Consider the following 22,330-nt stretch of genomic DNA (forward strand, 5'->3'; position numbering starts at 1 on the left):
AAGCACAATTCAAAGTGTTGGTGCTGACCTTTAAAGCCCTAAATGGCCTCGGCCCTGTATACCCAAAGGAGCATCTCCACCCTCATCGTTCTGCCTGGACACTGAGGTCCATCTCTGCGCGCCTTGTGGCAGTTCTCTCACTGTGAGATGTGAGGTTACAGAGGGCCTTCTTGGTAGTGACACCCATCCTGTGGAACATCCATCAGATGCCAAGGAAATAAACAGCTATCTGACTTTTAGAAGACATCTGAAGGAAGCCCTGTTTTGGGAAGTTTTTAATATTTGATGGTTTTATTCTGTTTTTAATCTGTTGGGAGCCACCCAGAGTGGCTGGGGAAACCCAGCTGGATAGGCAAATAAAAAATTGTTGTTGTTGTTGTTGTTGTTCTTCTTACCTGCAGACTTGGTAATCAAATGCCCTGATGACTTACCAAATCAGCACTCAGGTCTCTCTTGGTGTTATAGGGAACCATCATCTGGGCCTCTGGAGAAGCAATCAAATAGCCACTTTGCCATGGATTTAGTGTTCATCACCTTCCTGTAGATTTTGTGTGCACCACTTAACCAGCAAAAGCTAATACAAATTACCTCTGCATGGGCAGACACCTTTTAATGACTCATGTTGCAGTTTCCTTCGATTCTCTGTTGGAGATGCTATTACTCAATGAACTCTTTTAAGTTCTGTCATGGTACATTCAACTGCAATCAGTGCTCATGATAAGGTTTTCCTACTAGCTTCTTCCCATGAGCAAACTGTTGATCAGACATCTTTTTTCTTGGTTCTTATTGACTTCTCACTACATAAAATATTATTCAAACCTAATCCAGAATTCTATAAAGTGCCAGGAAAAAACATAGATATTTCTGCAGAATAACTGAGCATTTATTGAGTTTGTTCTGACCATTATAGTATTACTTACACCATCCTGCATTAAACCATCAGAATTGTACACTATAGATGCATGTTCCTTTGCAGATTTTATTTGTAATGATCACTGCTTTGTTTTTAATATGAAAGCTTCTAGCCCTTTTTATTAAATTGTGGAAGCATTGGATAAGTGCAGCTTGAAAACTCAACAGAGAGTCTTGTGACAACTTGATGGCTGACAATCTGTTATAGCCTAGGTTTTTGTGGAATCCACTTTACACAGTTTTAAAAAAAACTTTGAGGTGTCACAAGATCCTTAGTCTGTTTTCAGGGGGGAGGGGAGGCAAGACAGGTACCCCTCTAAAAGAGGGTGACTTGCTAATGACTGAGAAATTAAAAAGTTAGTGTAACTTACAGTAATTGAAAATATGTAGATCCTAGCAGTGGATTGTTTGTCGCAGAAGGTGAATATTTGCTCTTTTACCTCTCCTCCTCCACTTAGTGTTGAAAGTAAATCAGAGAAAAAGTATAACTGAAGCCTTTGTCTGAGCAACATAAGCCATAAGTCTCTGTTTTTATGTGCCTGTTCATCTTAAGCTTTTGGACAGTAACTAAGAAGTGCCCTGAGAGAGCCCTAGCATCACATCTCTCACTTTGGTTGGACATGTTGCCACAGACATCAACAGAAGGGGTTTTTCAAAGACAATGTGCTGCAGGCCTTTCTGGAACAAAAAAAAGGGGGGAGGGGAGAGAAAATTATTGGTATGAACATAACATGTGTCAGGATCCAGTATCAGAAGTGCTCTAAGACTTCTCCACAATGTATAAGATGAGAACTTGCCTTGCTGCTGGGGAGATGACCTGATTAGTTGTTACTGTTGTTTTGAAATGTTGAATGTTTTATGTTCCAATGCTGGAAAGAGGAAATTCACGTCTTCCAGAGAACTATTTGCACGCACAAACACACACAACCAGAAATATATTGGATATATCTGATCTTCATCTCCATAGATTTAATGGGTAGATTTGGGGAAGTCGTTGTTAGGAATAGGAAATTACAGAAATCTATGTGACAGCATTGTGGTGTGACTGAATAAGATATGAACTTTAAACCTATTATAGGACCCAGGGTAGCCTAGATCAAAAAAATGTGCTTCAGCTGTGGTACAGTACAAGTGGTGATCTCTGTTGCTGCCCCGCAGCCAAAGTAACATCCGAACCATGGCAGGTAGAATGGGGAAATCTATACTGGGGTCTAGAGCCAGGCAATCGTTGTACCAGCTTTCCTGCTTTTCTAATTTTGGCCATTGGGAAAGTGTGCCAGAGCCTTTTTGACTCTTTCCAGACCCATGCCAATGGCCCATCCACAGGAAGTTATGACACAACATGCCAGGATGCAGCAGCTATACTATTATAGTACCATATATTATAGTACCATACTATTATAGTACTATAATAGTACCACCACCAGCAGCTTCTAAACTTAGTTCAGAGTGGATTCCTTCTGGAGTTGTATCATTCTGCTTCTTGAGAGCCAGGTGCTCAGTCCCTCTAGATTTCCCTCTCAATTCATTGGGCCATGTAATTAGGGCATTAATAGTTTGTTATTACATAAGTGTACCTGCCAATCTGTTGTTCATGACCTGTAAATTCACCCATAGTGACACTTAGTGAAACAAAGTAAAACAGGTATTTGCTAATTTCATGTGCGCAATTAATTAAGGCTTCTGGTTCAGCAGAGGAGATTAGCAAATCTGCCTCCATTTTTCCTCTATTCCAAATGTAAGAAGGTATCAAAATAGTTCTAGCATGATATAGTTGGGTTTTCCTCAGAATTTACACATCAGACTTTGAAGCTTTGGATACCATGTGAAAGAAATTTCAGTATTATTAAATGAATGGAGGCTGTTTAATAAATGAGCTCACTTGGAGGCATTCCTCATCCATAAGACTTCAGAAATTGTATTCAATGCTCTATACCAGATTTGGAGAGGCACATGGTGAAAGGAGAGAGGTGAAAGTCTGGGAGAGATAGAGTTTTACTTTAGGATGTCTGAATACCACTTTTAGCTTATTTAAGGGGGGGGGAGTAGTTATCTTCATAAACATGAGAAGGTTGCTGTAGGCTTGTATTTTTTATTGTTTAAAGTTGCTGTTGGTTTCTCTGCATCTATGTGCATGTAAGTGCCCACTAAGGATAGCACTTCATGTACATGAAGTGGGAACACTAACCCATGAAATCTTTTGCCACAATAAATTTGTAGTTTTTAAGGTGTCACAAAACTCTTTGTTGTTTTCGCTGCAATAGATGACATGGCAACCCCTCTAGAAATAATTTGTTTGTGTAAACTTTGCATATCTGAGAAGCAGGCCTGGCTTCAGATTTTTTGCGGGAGGCAGGTGAGCTTACCTGGCGGCAGCACCCAGATTCTCCCTTGAGCTTGTGAGTGGACTTACAATCACTGCAATGGGTCAGGGACATGAGCACACATACCCTTGGCTCATGGTCTTAGAGGACCACCAACAGGGAAGCTAGCTCACTCACAAACATGACAGGGAGACTGGTGGGTAGAGGGCCATAGCCAGCAAAGAAGGGGAAGTAGTAGTGGGCACTGGAGGAGCAGGCAAGGTGTCAGCCATGGTAGGCTCTCCTGAGATGCCTGCACACAAGCAAATGTCCTAGCAAGGTGTGTCCTAGTGCTGTGGAAGTTAATAACAATACTGTTGTTAATAATATGTTTATTCATTATTACTAAGCATACATTATTATTTCTATGCCCTGCCATTTCCTGAATTTTTACTTTGTTTTCTGTGTGGTAACTACACCGGGGAAAGTCAGTGGTACTTAAGGAATGGCAGTGGGTAATAACTGAAGACACACAGTAGTACAGATTCTTAATGTAGTCTTAAGACACAGATTCTAACAATTCCTTGTGTTTTGCTTTTCTCTTTCAGGTGGAGCGGGAAATAGCCATCCTGAAGTTGATAGAACACCCGCACGTTTTAAAGCTGCACGATGTTTATGAAAATAAAAAATATTTGTAGGTATTATTCATTTGTCAAGGGGGTGGGATGGGTGTGTGGGGAATGCATTAAGTATCTGTTAACATGGGGTGTAGCTCACTAAATAAGACTGTACACAACAGGTGCACAAACCACAATAATTTCATTTTTATGCTTTCTCAACAAGGGACGTGGGTGGTGCTGTGGTCTAAACCACAGATCCTAGGGCTTGCTGATCAGAAGGTCGGCGGTTCGAATCCCCACAACGGGGTGAGCTCCCGTTGCTTGGTCCCTGCTCCTGCCAACCTAGCAGTTCGAAAGCACGTCAAAGTGCAAGTAGATAAATAGGTACCGTTCTGGCGGGAAGGTAAACGGCGTTTCCGTGCGCTGCTCTGGTTTGCCAGAAGTGGCTTAGTCATGCTGGCCTCATGACCCGGAAGCTGTATGCCGGCTCCCTTGGCCAGTAAAGCGAGATGAGCACCGCAATCCCAGAGTCGTTCGTGACTGGACCTAATGGTCAGGAGTCCTTTTACCTTTAAGTGGAGGTGTAGAACTGGTATTTGTACTATGATGTGGTTCTGGACCGTTTCTCCAGCATGTTTTTTAGCATAAGAAGTGATACAGATCCAGCAGGTATTCCTCTAAAAGCAATTGTGTATAGGAGATAATGATTATCACTGCCATGGTTGCTTACTGATCTGGGGACATCGCTGGCAATATATATGAGTAGAGGAAGTAACGTAGCTTGGTGGTACCAGGGTTGATGGTAGCAGTACATGATTTACATATAAGCTAAACAGGCTATAGCTTAGGGCCCCACTCTCTTGAGGGCCCCCCAAAATATACTTCTTCTTAATTGTATTTCACTGTTAATATACTTCTTCTTAATTGTATTTCAGTTCAACAATTACTTTGATAAAATACATATTTTGTAATGGTCAAATGGCTTTAGATACCTATTAGGTCCATCATAAATTACCATATAGCATATATTCAACACAATTTTTTTGTTGGCAAAGGACATCTGGACATATAAAGGGCCCTATTACCTTCAGTAGCTTAGGGCCTCATCAAACCTAAATTCGGCCCTGGATGGTAGTACAGAGTAGGAGCGAGCCATACCCCAGTGGCAGACCACCTACTTTGTATGCATAAAGCTCTAGGTTCTGAGAATTTGTCTCCTATTCGAAACTCTGGAGGACTGCTCTCTGTTGACAGTGCTGAGGTACAGTAGATAGGCCAATGATCTGACTCTGTATTAGGCAGCTTCTTAGATTCTATGAGAAAGAAAAGGAAAGGGAGTGTTCAACCTCGGCACAACTCATTCATAATCATCAAACCAGGGGTAGATAACCTTTCTGTTCACATTCCCTCATTCCAGGGGTGGACAGGGACAGAATTAAAGATAGATGGAGCCACAAAGGTGTTCCAGATTAACTAATATGGAATCAAAATATATAAATATATTAAAAAGTTTGCCCTTCTTCAATTTTTATTTTGGCTGCCACATATTAGATTTAGATTAGGGGAAATAAGCTTCCTTAGGATTGATGGGGTTACTCTGCAGTGAGTGTACAGAGGTTTTTTTTCCTTTTAGTACAACAGACCAATATACATAGCTGCTGTTCTGGAAAGGAAGTGAAAATGATTCTTTTTGGACTTTAGTGTGCTATACACATACTGTGGCTATATCAACAGATGTTCCTCTGTGTGTATGTATCCTTCCAATTTGTTCTCAGACTGGTGGCTTAAAATGTTTTTTCTTGAAGCTATATAAAAGAAAATTGTGGTTTTTTATTTAAAAAGCCATGATTTTTTATCAAATAAAATACTGCCCCTTCTGATTGTTCTAAAACTACATACAGAGCCATAACTCAGCGGTCCATATTAGACTCCTGTGTTGCATAAAGAGTGGAGAGGGAGCAATTGTAAAAGCCAGGAAAAAATAAGAGGAAGCGAACAGGAAGGAAGGAACCTGGAGAGGATGGATGTATAGGGCTTCAATAGGTGTCAGGAGGGGCATAAAATGAGGTCAGGAGCTATGTGCAGCCCTGGAACCACAGGTTGCCCATCAGTTATCTAAACCACAATTTAGATTATTACCAGAATCAAACCAGTGTGTGACTTTTCAAGACCACTCATTGAGTCTGCCTGCACTAGACTTTGAACTTGGGTTGCCCAACATCAAGTCTAGCAGATCTTGCAACCAATCAGTTTAATAAAGCACTTTGTCATTAAAATCTTTTTGAATTTGAACTTGATTATGTCTCTCTTTTTGAAGTGCAATTAAAATCCCATAGTCAGTTGAGATACTGAAGGTTTTTTTGAGGGGATGGGTTTGCTTGCACCAAATAAACCAGCAACTCTGTTCTGCTGTCTTTGCACGAATAATTAATATAGCTTGTCTAGAGCATTTTCGCAGTGAGCCAGTGAGTCTGAACCATGGACAGAGTTTCTCAGAGTTTATTAGAAAGAAGCCCAAAATACTGAATTTCTTGCCAGACAGACATGCCATATTAATCTTCACTCACTTGTGTATTGCGGGGAGGGGCAATTATTTTTAAATGAGAAAGAGAAAGCATATGAGGAAACTAAATGGTGTCCCCCCCCCCCAAGTTTCTAACTGTATTGCAAGCAAAGGGGTCTTTTTTTAATTAAAGCTTTGCTGGAGGTAGCCCTTTTAATGTCACATCTCTGTAAGGGTATAATAATTGGCGAACCAAGAAAAGAGTGTTGCATGGATGTAATAATCCCATGTGGACCATACAACTGGAACAATGAATTTTTATCCAATAAGATTGTGCCAACAGTTCAAGGGGTGGTTTAGTAGAAGTGGTTGTAATTTATTTCGGTGTGAGAAATTCTCTTCAGCAGTGAACTGTGGCTACCAGCAATCTTTTGTCACTCTTAGTCTTTCTTCCCCCCCCCTTCCCTCCCTCCCTCCCCCTTGAGGGTGTGTGTGTACACAGACCGCACACATAAAACACAAACACACAGATGTGTGTGTAGTAGTCAGTAAAGCGATGGGCATTGTTATTATTTTGTCACCGACTGCATAAAATGTCTTAAAGCCACTTGACAATTGTACATAATTCCTACCTGTGCATAATAATTTACTATTTTGAAATCATTATGGTTTCTCCTGTAGGAAACTAATTGTTCTAAGAATGAGTAATTTAGGCCTAGGGGAGTGGTGGGTGTTTGCACAGTAAACACCCCCCCCAAAAAAACCCCACCACCTTATGTCACAATCAGGAATCAGTGTCATATAATTGTGTTCCTCCCAAACCCATATCTTAAAAGGTCAATGAAGTTACATGTATCTTTATATGATTACCACATAGCTACTTTAAAACTGGACTGATCATTCTGAAGTACAGCACTGAAAAGGTAGAAAATACTATTGTTTGCATGAGGTGAAAGCAGATACCCTTATGACCAGAAATGTTATTTGTTTCATCTGTATCCTCCCTTTCCTACTCAGAGGTCGGAATAGTGTTTTATAGCACAAGCTTAGGCATGTCTACTCAGACATAAGTCCCATCATGGGTATGTATTTATTTATGTATGTATAAAGGTAAAAAAGGTAAAGGACCCCTGGGCGGTTAAGTCCAGTCAAAGGCAACTATGGGGTGCGGCGATCATCTTGCTTCAGGCTGAGTAAGCCAGTGTTTGTCCACAGACAGCTTTCCAGGTCATGTGGCCAGCATGACTAAACCACTTCTGGTGCAACGGGATCCCGTGACAAGTGCCAGAGCACACGGAAATGCTATTTAGTTTAGCTTCCCGCCGTAGTGTTATTTATTACCTTACCTTATGTATGTATGCAACAACCTTGTTAGGTAGTTTATGCTGAGTGGTAATGATATTCTCAAGGCTTCCTAATGAGGTTTGTAGATGAGCTTAAATTTGAATCAAGATTTCTTATATCCATGCTTATCCACAAAAGCTCATCTCACGGCAGATCTGTAAATTGTTAAATTGCCCTAGAACTCTTTGAAGTTGTTTTTACAACAGCCTAATCTCGCGTAGTTACTCCTAATCCTGCATAAAGGTAAAGGTACCCCTGCCTGTACGGGCCAGTCTTGACAGACTCTAGGGTTGTGCGCTCATCTCACTCTATAGGCCGGGAGCCAGCGCTGTCCGCAGACACTTCCGGGTCACATGGCCAGCGTGACAAGCTGCATCTGGCGAGCCAGCACAGCACACGGAACGCCGTTTACCTTCCCGCTAGTAAGCGGTCCCTATTTATCTACTTGCACCCGAGGGTGCTTTCGAACTGCTAGGTTGGCAGGCGCTGGGACCAAGCGATGGGAGCGCACCCCGCCGCAGGGATTCGAACCGCCGACCTTTCGATCGGCAAGTCCTAGGCGCTGAGGCTTTTACCCACAGCGCCACCCACGTAGGATTGCACTTTAAGTAGGGTTTGGTAGATCTGTTCATTTCCGCTTTTTTCAGTTGCTCGTTTTTTCTAATCTTAAGTTCAATTCTCCACATGTCTGTATCAATTTGTGTTCATTATTGTTAATATATTTAAAAGTCCTCATGAAAATTGATCAGCATTTCAGTCTGAATTTCTCTTAATATACACATTTTTTAATGGAATTTCCCTGAATACACACATTTTTGCAAAGCAATTTCTCCAAATTATTCTCACTATCATATGCATTTTAATGCACATTTTATCATCATAATTGCATTGTGAAATTCAATGGCTTTAAAACTGACAACACCATTGAATACTTGTATGGATCTGAGCAGTTCATCCATCACAATCTAAACCTCAGTTGCTCCATCTGTAAAATGGGGTTTAAAAAAGATGTATCTCAGAGAACTGGATCCTCAGATGAAGAATAGTTGTTGTCAACGTATAAAAAGCTAGCTGTTATGATTAATTATGATAATTTAAGGAAAATTATACTGATTTTGTGCTAAATGTCATTGTTCATTATTAAAACAAGTTTATAAGACTGGAAATATGGAAAGATAATCAATCAGTCAATGAGATTTGAATAATATTAAACAATACAAGGGAGTGCCAGTGGAGGGATGACATGGTTCAAGGATGGAAGGAGGAATGCTGATGTCACTAAGAAATACAGCACAGCTCATCCCCATCTAATATGAGTCCCTGGTTACTGCATCACTTTTCCATTAAACTCCTTGCCTTGATGGCAATGCTGGTGGCATGGTTTCTTAGGCATATTATGAATTATGGTTGATATTTTGGACGCCAAAGACTAAGCATAATGCAGCGCTGGGGAATATTTCCTCGATAAATGTTAATTTCACAAATCATGTTTTACTTTTGGTTTGTGATTTAATTTGTGACAGGGGGCTGTGGTTGAGTAGATTCCTAATGCAGCCATGAATCAAATCCTTTTTCTACAGTTTATTTAAGGCTGAAAATGCATTTGGGCGGGGGGAATTAAACATTTAGCAGCCTAGCTGAGCTAATGAGACAACTCATTGTGCTACAATCCTGGTTTTCTTTCTAATATGTAGAAAGGTCAAGTTGACTAGGAGGTGACCTGCACATGCAGTAGAATGATTCCTGGAATCTGGTTCAGATGGCAGTTGGGTCAATCTCAAGTTAAATGCTCTCCCGTTAAAAAAATAAAAATAAAAGACAGCATTGCCTACACATGGAAAACTGGTATGCCAGAGTTTGGTCTAGTCTTCCCTATGATATGCTAATTTTCCATGTGAATGTAGCTTTATAAATGGAGCATTCAAACCATGAGATCTCTCACCTGCACTCAGACAGGTATGGTCTAGACTCTGCTGCATGTGTAGATCAATTCTACATCACATTGTTTCCAGTGTTCTCCAAGCAGGAAGAGTCATTGCAGGAAAGTGAGTGAACAATGTGCCATGCTCAATGTCAGAGCCACAGCATAGTGCCAGTCCCTAATTGTGGGATGCCATATAAATAAATGCCAATGCCTCATTAATATCTATGGAAACATCTTTGTAATGTAAGAATTATTTCTAATTTTTCATCAGGGACCTAAAATATAAAAAATATAAATCTTACTTTTTTAATAAAAAAACCCACAACCTTATATTTTATTGAAAATATTTCAATCAAATGAAATCAAATATAAAAAAGGAAACAAAAAGTACATAAAATGCAAAAAGATTGTGTCTGGACAATATAATGACATTTGGAATGCATTTATTTAAAAAGGTTATAAATAAATGGATTTATATTGGAATAATAATTTCACTTGTATACCTTTGTATTAGACAAGGATGTACAAAAATACAAATCTTACATGAGAAGTACCTTATTTTTTCTCCACAAGTTATCTGGTTTATAGCAATCAGAGTCATCTGAAAAGAAGATGCCACATGGAGTTTTATATGCCACTGAGTAGGGTTTTGGGGGGGGGGGCAGGTACCACTGCAATCCTCCTCATGGTGAATAAACCATAGCCCATTTAGAGATTAATCAGGATACCAACATATTGGGCAACAAAAGCATAGTACAGTAATGGAATATAAGAGGAACACAAATTCATCAGAAGGCAGGGTTTGGACACTTACACAGAGAGAGATTCTTAAAACTAAAAGTCAGGAACATTGCAGGATTGCTAGGGGAGGCCTGATAATTGGCCATTGGAGCGAAGGAAATTTGCTTCTTTGGAAAGGGCACTGGCTGATGGAGTGTTCAGCTTGCCCAACATAGCCTAGAGATCCCTCTGGGTGGTTGCATACTCCTATACGGATATTTGGTGGTGTTTAGGCATGCACAACAACACACTATAAATAACAGGCAAAGTAGCATTCAAAAAATTTATTTATCCCCAATAAATCAAAGACTCAAGTGGTTCGGGAGCATAAAAACACACCTCTTTAGCTTCATCCTAAATATGCTTAGCAACCTTTGTTTTTAACATATCCCTTCAAATAATCAGTGGGTGTTAAGATGATCCCCCTTAAAACAAAATAAAATCATAGGAGCGCATCTATTCATTTCCTGCCAGAGGGAAGTGGGGAGGGGGGAACCCAATTTTTAAATGAAGAGGTCTTGGCTCAGTACCAAATTAGGGTTTAAAAATTCATGCCCGCCATAAGAATTTATATAGCTCTTGAATAATTTATTTGCTGCACCAATAACAAGGAGCTTAATATCTAATAGAGATTATTTAATCAATAGAAAGCAGCACGAGGGGGGAAGTCCTGAAAGAATTTTGTAACAGTCTGGGCTGGACACTTTTAAACTCTGTGTTGAGTAGAAACGTACTGGGATTTCTCTCTTTCCTGCTCCCCCCAAAGAAAAACGCTGATTTAAATGTAGAAGGGTGTTTGTTTCACTGCAACTCTCTTCTGAGATTCCCCTTCATTCTGAACTAACCAGATCACTGGCTGTGCAAAACTATAGCTGCGAAATATAATGAGTTTCCTAATTACTGGTTGCATCAAAAGAAAGGAATACTTCATGTCTAAATACTGAGGATTTTGAGGAAGGAAAAACTGCTCTTGGCTTCTGACTTGGGTCACTGATTTCACTCAAGACCTGGGAGTCATGGTGCTGTTGGCTGCTGAGTTTTGTCTCTGTGGTCATTCTTGTTTTCTAATTGCATGTGGCGCCAGGAATTAATTTGGGGAGAACATGGGGCTGCTTTTTATTTCTGGCATAGCCCTTACTGGAAGTTACGCCTCTGCAACTGTAAAAGGCAAACGGATTAAAGGAGCCATAGGACAACAGCTAAGGAAGGGCAAATGACCCAAAGGTCTTCTTCCTATCATTTGCTGTATCTCAGGTATACATAGACAACCATGATCAATCTGGTTCTGTATACTTATTTAGCAAGGCTGGCAGTAACAAAGTCCTCTGGGAAGCTTAAAGTATCAATCAAATTTTAATATAAATAACCAACAATAAAATAATTATATAACTCTTAGCCTCAGAGACTAAAATCAATAAAGACTGGTGTAATTCTAAAAATGTGTGTAGGTTTTAAAAGGTTAAGGACCGGGAAATGACCACAAAAAGGGTGAGCATCTCTTGGCATTCCACACCTGGGGTGGCCAACATTAAAAAGCCCCCTCCCTAGTAGCCACTTGCTGAATTTCACTTGGCAGGGGAACCAAGAGAATGGCCTCTGAGTGTGATCTTAAGGGTTGTGTAAGTACTTATGCAAGGAGGCAAATCCTTGGGACCTGGTTCCAAGCTGTTAAAAACATTAAAAGTAAAAACTTAGACCCAGAGAAAGACTGACAAACAGTGCAGATGGTGAATCACTGGTGTACAATGTTCAGACTGTCCAGTCCCAGTTAACAATTTCACAGCCTACCGTATTTTTTGCTCTATAAGACTCACTTTTTCCCTCCTAAAAAGTAAGGGGAAATGTGTGTGCGTCTTATGGAGCGAATGCAGGCTGCGCAGCTATCCCAGAAGCCAGAACAGCAAGAGGGATTGCTGTTTTTGCTGCGCAGCGATCCCTCTTGCTGTTCTGGCTTCTGAGATTCAGAATTTTTTTTTCTTGTTTTCTTCCTCCAAAAACTAGGTGCGTCTTGTGGTCTGGTGCGTCTTATAGAGCAAAAAATATGGTAATTTGGGGTCAACTGAGGGCAACCACATGTGCAACATGTTGCAATAATCCAAACATGAGCTTCCCAGACCATGGCAAGCTTCTCTGTCTAGGTAGGGTCACAGCTGGTATATCACCCTAAAATGATTAGAGCCACTCTGAGGCACAGAGGACCCCCATGCCTCTAGTGACAATGTTGGATCAGTGACCCCCACCACTACTCAAAAGCTCCCCTTTGTGTGACAAGTTGGCAGCCTTCCATTGGAGCTAATAGTGCATGGTTCTCTTCCTCTCACAACAACCCTGTGAGGTAGGCTAGGCTGAGAGACATGCCCCATCTTCTCTTTGCCACCCTTTGGTTTTGGCTCTATTCACCACTGGTCCATGGAAGGTTATATGTACACAGCTGCATCAGTCCGTATTTCTAGCTGACCTTACCCAGCAGTTTCATGTAGATGTTAGACACTGTAGAGGATACTTGATACACCCCTGCCCTCTGGTTTAGTACTTAGCAAGGTAAATGCACCCAGATGTTTATTTGTTCATCCTCACACCACAATGATGAACATGTTATTGCGAAAATGTATAAATTGCTGCTGGAATTTGGAATGCAAGAAGAACAAGTTAAAGAATGTATGATTAAATGGGCAAAAAACTTTGGGTATAAAATACAGATGGAACAGTGGGAGCATATGTGGACCAAAGGGTTAAAATACACACTGTGTTATGCTTTAATAGCAAACTTTTATAAAATGATGTTTCGTTGATATTTTATTCCTGAGAAGCTATTTAGAATGTATAAAAATATGTGCTAGAAATTTAAAGAATATGAAGGGACATTTTACTGTGCTTGGTGGACATGTAACCCCCCCCCCCCCCCGGAAATAAATACACGCACTGATATGGATAATTTTGAAGGTTAATATTCAACTAAAGGCAGAACTCTTCCTGCTAGGGCTTATGGATATACAATTAGAAAAAGCTTATGGAACTTTGTTTCAACATAGATTACAATGGTGACACTTTTATATGCACAAAGATGGAAAGATTAATCATTACCAACAATGGAGGAATAGTTGTTAAAATCAATGGACTTAGCTGAGATGGCAAAACTGACATGTTTAATCAGAGAAAAGTCATTGCTAACATTTACAAAAAATTGGAAATCTCCCATAGACTTTTTGTGTGAAAAAGAAAATGAACTAATGACATTTGGGTTTGAGGACTGAAGACAATATTATCCGTAGGTGCCGTCTATGTGGGGCCCAGGGTGCCTGTGCACCCACAATTTTTTATGAAGGGTCCGGGACCCTCAATATTCCACTTGGCAGTGCACACATGCCACAGGGACGTGCTGACGTCAGGTCATAGCGTGTGTGCGTCATGTTGGCACACCCCACAGTGACATCAGCATGCCCAGGCACCTACTGTCACTGGGGCAAGGTCTATAGAAAGTTTGGTTGGTTTATAGAAAGTGGTTTTATTGGGTGTTATATTGGAGTGGCTGAGTTGAATAGCATTTATGTACAGATGAAGAATCAGAACTCCCTCCCTCCCTTCCCTTTTTCTTCTCCCCTTTATCCCTTCTCTATCTTTCTATCCTGTATTTCTCTCTCTGCTCTCCTTTTTCTTTGTGTTTTTATTTAGATTAACGTATTGATTTTAAAAAAGATAATAGATAATAATCTTTGTATCCCTTTTTCCAAACTCCCCCCCCCAAAAAAGAAGTTCAACCCCACCTCACAAAAGTTTACAAGCCAGCCCAGCTACTCATATAAATATGTGATGTTTGGGGCATATTGATGGTTAAAAAGAAGTTAACTAGAGCTTCTCAGCCTGGTTGTCTTTAGTAAATTCTTACTCACTGTGGCAAACAGGCAAATTACTATTTATAAGCTCGTAAACTCAGGTGCATAGGAACAGACCTAGAGGCCTGGTTCACTTGTAGCAGTAAACCATGATTAATTATCATTACGTGCATGAGCCTCGGAGAGCCCAGCTACAGCTCTCACTCCCCTCTTCTCCTTTTGTGCAGCTGGGAGGAGAAATAAATTGTGATTCAGGGTTCACTTTCTGTGATTTGTGGCTTGTTACATATAAACCAGGGAAACATTTTATAATAATAATAATAATAATAATAATAATAATAATAATAAGTTATTATTTATACCCCGCCCATCTGGCTGGGCCTCCCCAGCCACTCTGGGCGGCTTCCAAAAGAATATTAAAATACTGTGATACATCAAACATTAAAAGCATCCCTAAACAGGGCTGCCTTCAGATGTCTTCTAAAAGTCTGGTAGTTGTTGTTCTCTTTGACATCTGCTGGGAGGGCGTTCCAAAGGGAGGGCGCCACTACCGAGATAAGTAAGCTCTGGTCAATGGCAATAAGCTCTGGTCAATGGCAAAACAATCCAACTTCAAACAAAATATGCAATCCAACTTCAAACAACTGATTCTTAATTCATTCATAATGACAATCTTTGAATTGGGTAAAGGGCAAAGGAATTCCAAAATATGAATCCAAATTGCACAGGAGGAGGACGAAGAAGAGTGAGGCACTTGAGGCTTTGTTCAGGCTCACTGAGGCTCGTTTGTTCAATGCTAAACCATTGTTTTGCATTGCATGCAAACCAGCCCAATGAGTAGGCCAGTGCTTTGCCACAAAACAGTGTAAGATGCTGAACCTAAGCACTCCCCTGAGTGCTGGCACATAAGAGGGCAGGATAAAAAATTTTAAATTGTTACTGGTTTAGTTCATTTCCAAGTTGCTGAAATAGTACTTATTTCACATTTTATAGATGAAAACTGATGCAGCAATCCTATCGCTGGCAGACCCCCTGCAGTAACTAAAGCCGTGCCATTTGCACTGGCTAGGGCAGAAGCTGAGGGCCGTAAAATCGTCATATTTTGCAGTACCAGCTCTAAGCTAAGGCAGATCAGGCCCCTCTCCATGCAGCCACAACATCAATAATAATTGGGTTCATCTTGTTTTGGCAGAGGGGGCGGTTTCCTGAATCTCCCAGAAAACAAGAAAGGGAGAATAATACAGGTTTGCTGGTATGTCTATGGGTTTATACAGAATACTCTGTTGTGTGCTGGTAGCTAAATATTTTCTGGAAACTGTAGAATTTGGGAACCTAGAGTTCTAGAGTTTGCTTTCTTCCTGATGTTTCCAGAGAATTCTGTAGTGGAGAATTTAGCCATCGCAGTGCTGCTGTTACAGCTTTCTGTGTCTTTTAAGATCAGCTCAGAGTTTCAGTATGTTCAGAAAAAGAATATCTAGCCTGGCTGCTTATCACAGCTGCTAGTCTATCTGATGTGATGATACCTAGAGGAGCCATTTGAGGTTAGGAGCTTGTTAGCTATTATTAGCAAGGAGGTGAATCTGTGATACAGATGGGAGAACAACAAAGCAAATAAGAACCAAATAAATAAAACTTTCCCCCCTTTTGCTGAAGGATCACTTGGGTGGTTCATATAATCGTTCCAATTTTCTCTGAAGGATAAGACCATTCTTCATATTGAGCACTTTGTTTATTTCCCCATGAACAGTTGAATCGCATTCCCTTTAATCTCCAAAGTTTTCCCTCATGCAGCTTTATCTCTCCCTTCCAACCCTATCGTTTGCCTTTCAGTGAGGGCCCAGAGACATAACTTGGTCTTTTGGTGCTTTAAGCCAGTGCACTTTTTTTCCTGGTGGTACACAATGGTATGTGTACCCCCTTTTGAGGGGGAGGAGGTGGGAGACCTTTTGGATCCCGTCAGAGCATCATGGCTCCTTCTCTAAGCCTGGAAAACATTTGCCCAGCTTAGAGAAGGAGGTGCAATGCTCTGAAAGGTCCTGGAGTCCTGCTGCCTCCTTCCGAAAGCTGGGCGAGGAGGCCTCTTCACCTGGGCGGCAGGTGGGTGGATAGGCAAGGGAGGATCAAGCAGCTAACCCACTCCCACCACCCAGTCTTGGTGTCAGGCCACCCCCTCCCCCATGCGCTGGGCCCTCCCCCTGCTTGTTGTTGAGTACCAGCACTTTTTTCCAGAAAAAAAGTGCTGCTTTGAGCCCTCATTATAATGCATTTTGCTCGTCTAAGCCCACCCCAAATAACATAATAGAAATAACTACAGGAAAGTCACAAGGAATTGCAAAACCAAAGTGGGACAAACAGAACTCTTTCCTTTGCTGCTTCTTGTTCTCCCTATCTTCTGCTTGTGCTCCCTCCCATATACCCCTCAGTTTTTTCCACCCACCCTCTTTCTCTTCATCTCATAACCTCCTTTCTTACTTCAACTTCTTTTTAACTCTTTTGTCAGCACTTTGGACTTAGGGAAGGAAGCAACTAGCTGTTGATGAGCACCACTGAGCAGGGGCAGTGTGTCCCGTTTAGCCACCTGAGGAAAAATGGCAATGTGTTGCTCCCTGCCCCGATCCTCCTGCGGCCACTGGAATGCCCCCCTTTCACCAGTTTCTAAAGTGGGTGCTTCACCCCATCTCATTAGTGTTCTGGCTCCACCACTGAGTCTGAGCTTCCTGTGGCCGGCATTTGCTTTCTTTCAGCCACTACCCTGGTGGGAAAGGGCTATCACCTGTGTGCTGACTTCCGTTGCCACTTGCCAGGAACATTTCTGGGGTCATGAGAGCAGTGTAGAACTTCACACAGCCTGCAATGGATTTTTTTTTGGGGGGGGGGTGAGAGGGGCGACCATTTTGGACAAAGGTTGGCACCTCTATTAGTGATAGAAACCATATGAGATCCTGCCCAGCACCCCATTTGTCACCTTCCATGTGTTGCACATGGATGAACAAGTTGACCCCAAAATGACAAACATATTATTTTCTGTTCAGTGACTCAGATGCAGGAGACCTGTTTTCCAAGCTCCTAAATACAGTGAGTAATCAGGATATGTTTTAATGTGCAAGAAACTGCAGAAAAGGCCTAAAATATAACAAATGTGGACATACCCATATTTTTCACTCTATAAGACGCACCAGACCATAAGACACACCTAGTTTTTGGAGGAGGAAAACAAGAAAAATAATATTCTGAATCCCAGAAGCCAGAACAGCAAGAGGGATCGCTGCGCAGCGAAAGCAGCAATCCCTTTTGCTGTTCTGGCTTCTAGGATAGCTGTGCAGCCTGCATTCGCTGCATAAGACGCACACGCATCCCCCCTTACTTTTTAGGAGGGAAAAAGTGAGTCTTATAGAGCAAAAAATATGGTAATTGATAGTCGTCTTCCATTCCAAATCTGGAAACACACAGTTCCTTCCCCCAAAAGATGGAAAGCTGAGTCATGTGGACCAACCGTATTATCTAATTTCTGCCCCTCTAGTTTCAGTCAAAAACATCTGTCTATGTAATACTGACTGGGAAGGTATTTGCAGCTGCAATCCTATTGAATATGGTAGGACTTACTTCCACATAAAAATGCCCACAGATAGATGGACCAGCAAAGAAATGTCTATGAGATTAGTAAGGGTACTGAATAATCCTTAAAGCAGGGGGAAATCAAAATTAGCCATGTTGGCAATTGATTCTAAATCCCAGCAGGAACCTCCCACCTTTGAGAACTGATCTGTAAAATGGATAATCAAAATATGTGTGCACATGCAATCTCTGCGAAAGCTTCTAGGTTCACAATAATAAACTTGTAGTTAATAGCTCTAGTTAGAAGTATTTGGTAAATATGTTTATATTCCCATTCCAGGGTTGGATTGAGTTTAATTCAATCCAAGAGCATGGAGCAGGAGTTGGGTACTAAAGTAAGGCTGTTTAATCAAAGCCATCTGGTGGAGGCAATCTTGAAGGGAATTGATTGAATGCGAAGGAATAGCTTCTGTTAGTGTCTCTGGTGCACTAGTAATTTAGGACCGGAGTATTTGAGATGTTGCATTACACAGAAAACCTCCTCTGTGTATCAGCTCTTGCACCTTGAGCATTGCTTAACAAACACGTCTGCCACTCTCCTCATGTTAGCAGAGCTGTTAGCACAGAATACATTGTCTCTGTGCTCCTCTTGCTTCCCCTGACGAGACAAGAGCACCAATCTTTTTAAAATGTCTTACTCCATTTGTTTCCATTACTGTCTCTGACGCTTCTGGGTGGTGAACAAAAATAAATAACCCTCTGAATTATCTCTGCCCCTCAGTTTGTTTTACTTTTCATTCAAGACGTTGATGCTGCATACTGAGGCATTTTTAATAAGTGAAAGTTGATAAATAAATAAATTTGCTGTGCTGTTCCTACTGTGGGTGAGAAAAATGCTAGACTTGTAATTTTCTGAACTTGGGCATTTGAAGTCTGTGTAATGGAGGGCATCTGTCTGCATGTCTGCACATCTTTATAAATGAATGGTGTTGTATCTAAATTAGTATTATACCTTAAGCTACATACAGTTTTGTCCTACGGCTTTACCCTGTCCAAAACATTAGCTGTCCACAGCAGAAGGAATGAGTTATCCAAGTCCCTAATTAGAAAGCTAATTTTGGACGTACCACTAGATTTGCCAGATGTCACTAGATCCAGACTTGGACAATAACCTGTTCCCTACAGAGTTTCATAGCAGAAAAATGAATCAAACACCACATTGTCCAAGCATGGCATTCTAGGCCCATCTTATACCATAGATGCTATTAAAAAGGGTTATAACTAAAGATCCCGGGGTCACTTCTGCGTAGTGTGCACCCAGGACAGGAATTCTTTCCCATGATGACAGCATGGGAATCTGGGAACGGTTTGGCACCACTTGTATCTAAGCCCCACTTGACTAGTGGGGACTACTGTCTTGGTTTAGCTTCACATAGCAAACCTTTGGTTTCACAATATCTGATTGTGAGGGAAACTGATCACATAGTTCCTTTAAGCAGATAGAGACACACTCTTGATATCTATCACAGTTTGGTGTTTTCCTGAAAGATGGTTCTAAAATTAAGTGAATAATTTAGAGGTTAGACCATGCATAAGGTCCCTGGTGTGATCTCCAGCATCTGTAGTCAGAAGATAGCAGACACTGGGGAGCTGCTAGCAGAGCAGAAAGTACTAGGCTTGGCAGACCAGATATCTAACTCTATCAAACAGCAATTGCCCCATTATCCCTTTTAATGTTGTTTTTAAAAATTGATTGCGATGCATCACCATACTTACATACAATAACACGAAAATGAAGGTATTTCCAATAAGAAAAAGCATCTGTTATCACAACACACACCGTGGTACCCTATACATTTTTATTTCAGAGTAAGTTTGATTGGATATAAGTAAATATGCAATGGATGACAGTGCACAAGAGTTTCCATTATTTGCTTTTACCTGATTCTTCTTCATTCCATATTTCATGAAAAGAAGTGATTTTCTACCATGCTTTAACTCCTACATTACTTATTAATTTTTTTGAGTCAGAACAATCCCGATACTTTTGTTGTTCTTCACTCGTGAACTTTGTCTTCCATATGATAATTTTGCATCTAATCATTTATTTCTACTTTCTATATTTGGATATTTTTATCCTGCCTCTCAATGATAAAATCACACTCTAAGGTAAAGGTAAAGGTAAAGGTAAAGGTACCCCTGCCCGTACGGGCCAGTCTTGACAGACTCTGGGGTTGTGCACCCATCTCACTCAAGAGGCCGGGGGCCGGCGCTGTCCGGAGACACTTCCGGGTCACGTGGCCAGCGTGACATCGCTGCTCTGGCGAGCCAGCGCAGCACACGGAAACACCGTTTACCTTCCCGCCAGTAAGCGGTCCCTATTTATCTACTTGCACCTGGAGGTGCTTTCGAACTGCTAGGTTGGCAGGCGCTGGGACCGAGCAATGGGAGCGCACCCCGCCGCGGGGATTCGAACCGCCGACCTTTTGATCGGCAAGCCCTGGGCGCTGAGGCTTTTACCCACAGCGCCACCCGTGTCCCAAAAATCACACTCTAGTGGCTTATAAATGAAAATCTCAAAAATTAAAAAGCAAAACAATCTGTATATATGGTACATTGTATATAATAATCTTGCAGTCACCAAATATTAAAAACATCCTGGTAATTCTTTATTCTTTTCCTTAATTGCCTCTTGTGTAAGTCAGTTTTGATGGGACTAAATTTACAGAAGAATCAATGTTTTTCAGAGCACCTCAAAACAAAACAAAATAACTGCAAATGTTTTCTTAGTCACCTACTTCTAAGTCTGAAAGTTGGAAATTTGCTGTCACATTATCATTTTTTAGTCTGCAAACAATTTTACTGCTAATGTGGTTGCAAATCGGAACTTCATGTCACTGAATATGGAGTTTAAATGTGCATTGATATTAATTCCAGCAGTGTTATTTTAGAAGATATTGGGCAGTATCCGGTTAAATTGTTTCGCTTGTGCAAAGAGTTTTAGCTGTGTAATGGAAATTCCAGACCCTCTCCTTTTCTCATGTGTCCCCTAAATCAGTTATGGGGGTTCCCCCAATGCTCCAGGGCAGATGTACTGGGCATGTATAGAGGCAGGCAGAGAGAAGAGAAGGCAGCAAAGTTCCACTGTGTACCTAAAAGTCATTGCTCTAGCAGAACTGTTTAGTTACCGTACATACCTGCACGATAGGTAGATCACTATCCATGGTTTTTTTAGGCAGAATGTATCTTTAAGCAATGGAGATCAATTAAAAAGGATCCTGGGAGCAATGAAGTCATCTGTTCTTGTTGTTTTAAAGCCTATATTCCAAGAGATATCTAAGAACTCCAGACATTCACTTGCAGCTAAAAACACTTTGCTGCCTATTGGTTATTATGCATTATACTTTGCTGCCTATTGGTTATTATATTATTATAGAGAAAGTTGCCTATTGGTTATTATGCAGACATTTATGCGTGTATGTTTAAAACATCTGCTTGATCGCATATAAACAAATATATTTTTCCTGTCTTGTTTTAGATATTTGGTGCTAGAACATGTGTCTGGTGGAGAGCTCTTTGACTATCTTGTAAAGAAAGGAAGATTAACGCCAAAAGAAGCCAGGAAGTTTTTCAGACAAATCATCTCCGCTTTAGACTTCTGTCATAGTCATTCAATCTGGTGAGTAAAGCTGCATAAGGTACATGGCATACAAATGGTACCTTCAACAAAAGGTGGCAGTGTATCCTTACCCAGCAATAGTATTGCTTCTGATCAAGGAGCCAACACTCTTATGTCCTCCTCCAGGGTGCTATAAGCAGACACTCAAAGCTCTGTGGCTCCTTAAGGCCACTCAACATTCTCATGGTGCTGTTTTGCAGGGCAGATCCTTCTTTGGGAGGGTGTTTTAAACTTTTGCTTTACTTCTGCATACCACCAAACTTGTCCGTCATGGTAATACCCTCCTCTTGTTCTCAGTGGGCCTGTTTTGGTTCCAATCTTTTCAGTGCTCAACCACCTGAGTTCACTGTTAAAGGGAATGATAATATTATATGATATTTATGGCATAATATAAGATATTTATGGCATAAGATTATATAGCAGATCAGCCTCTAGGTCATTGAAAGCTCTTTGGCTTTTTACAAGCCATTAGCTAGTCACTGGTAAGGCTTGGAATCTCCTGTACTGTGTGCATGCAGCTGCCAGCCCCTATTACTGTCTAGATACGCTGATAACACACGTGCTTTCACTGAAGGCTGTCCATGGCCTTTCTTTGGTCGCGTTCAGTAATATGCAGTATGATGAGTGGCTCATATCTGATTAAACCTTTTTTCCCCATGGTGAGCTTGAAGACAGGGAGACACCTACTGTCACATTCATTTACAGTGAACACTTTAACTGGGAAAAACCAAAGCCCAGTGGAATCGGCAGCTTAATTTATAAGGATCTTGGGGGCATTTGCCAATAAATAAGAATAATATGTGTCATATTGCGCCCTCTCCCTGAAGAAACCTGGGACAATTACCAATTCAACAAACTCATTTTATGGCATCCTTGG

The 22,330-nt window shown here is 41.0% G+C and overlaps 1 protein-coding gene across 18 annotated transcripts in view; it reads left to right on the top strand.

Moving 5' to 3' along the window:
- Positions 1–22,330, top strand: part of BRSK2 (BR serine/threonine kinase 2) — a 380,957-nt gene that overhangs the window by 257,846 nt on the left and 100,781 nt on the right. For all 18 annotated transcript variants that reach the window (XM_083424840.1, XM_083424835.1, XM_083424845.1 and 15 more), the window contains exons 3-4: positions 3,824–3,909; positions 21,313–21,453. In XM_083424840.1, coding sequence (XP_083280966.1) covers positions 3,824–3,909; positions 21,313–21,453 — 227 coding nt within the window. The remainder of the gene's footprint in view (positions 1–3,823; positions 3,910–21,312; positions 21,454–22,330) is intronic.

This window comes from Podarcis tiliguerta (genome assembly GCF_965153285.1).
Source record: "Podarcis tiliguerta genome assembly, chromosome: 1".
In the NCBI taxonomy this organism is placed as follows: Eukaryota; Metazoa; Chordata; class Lepidosauria; order Squamata; family Lacertidae; genus Podarcis; species Podarcis tiliguerta.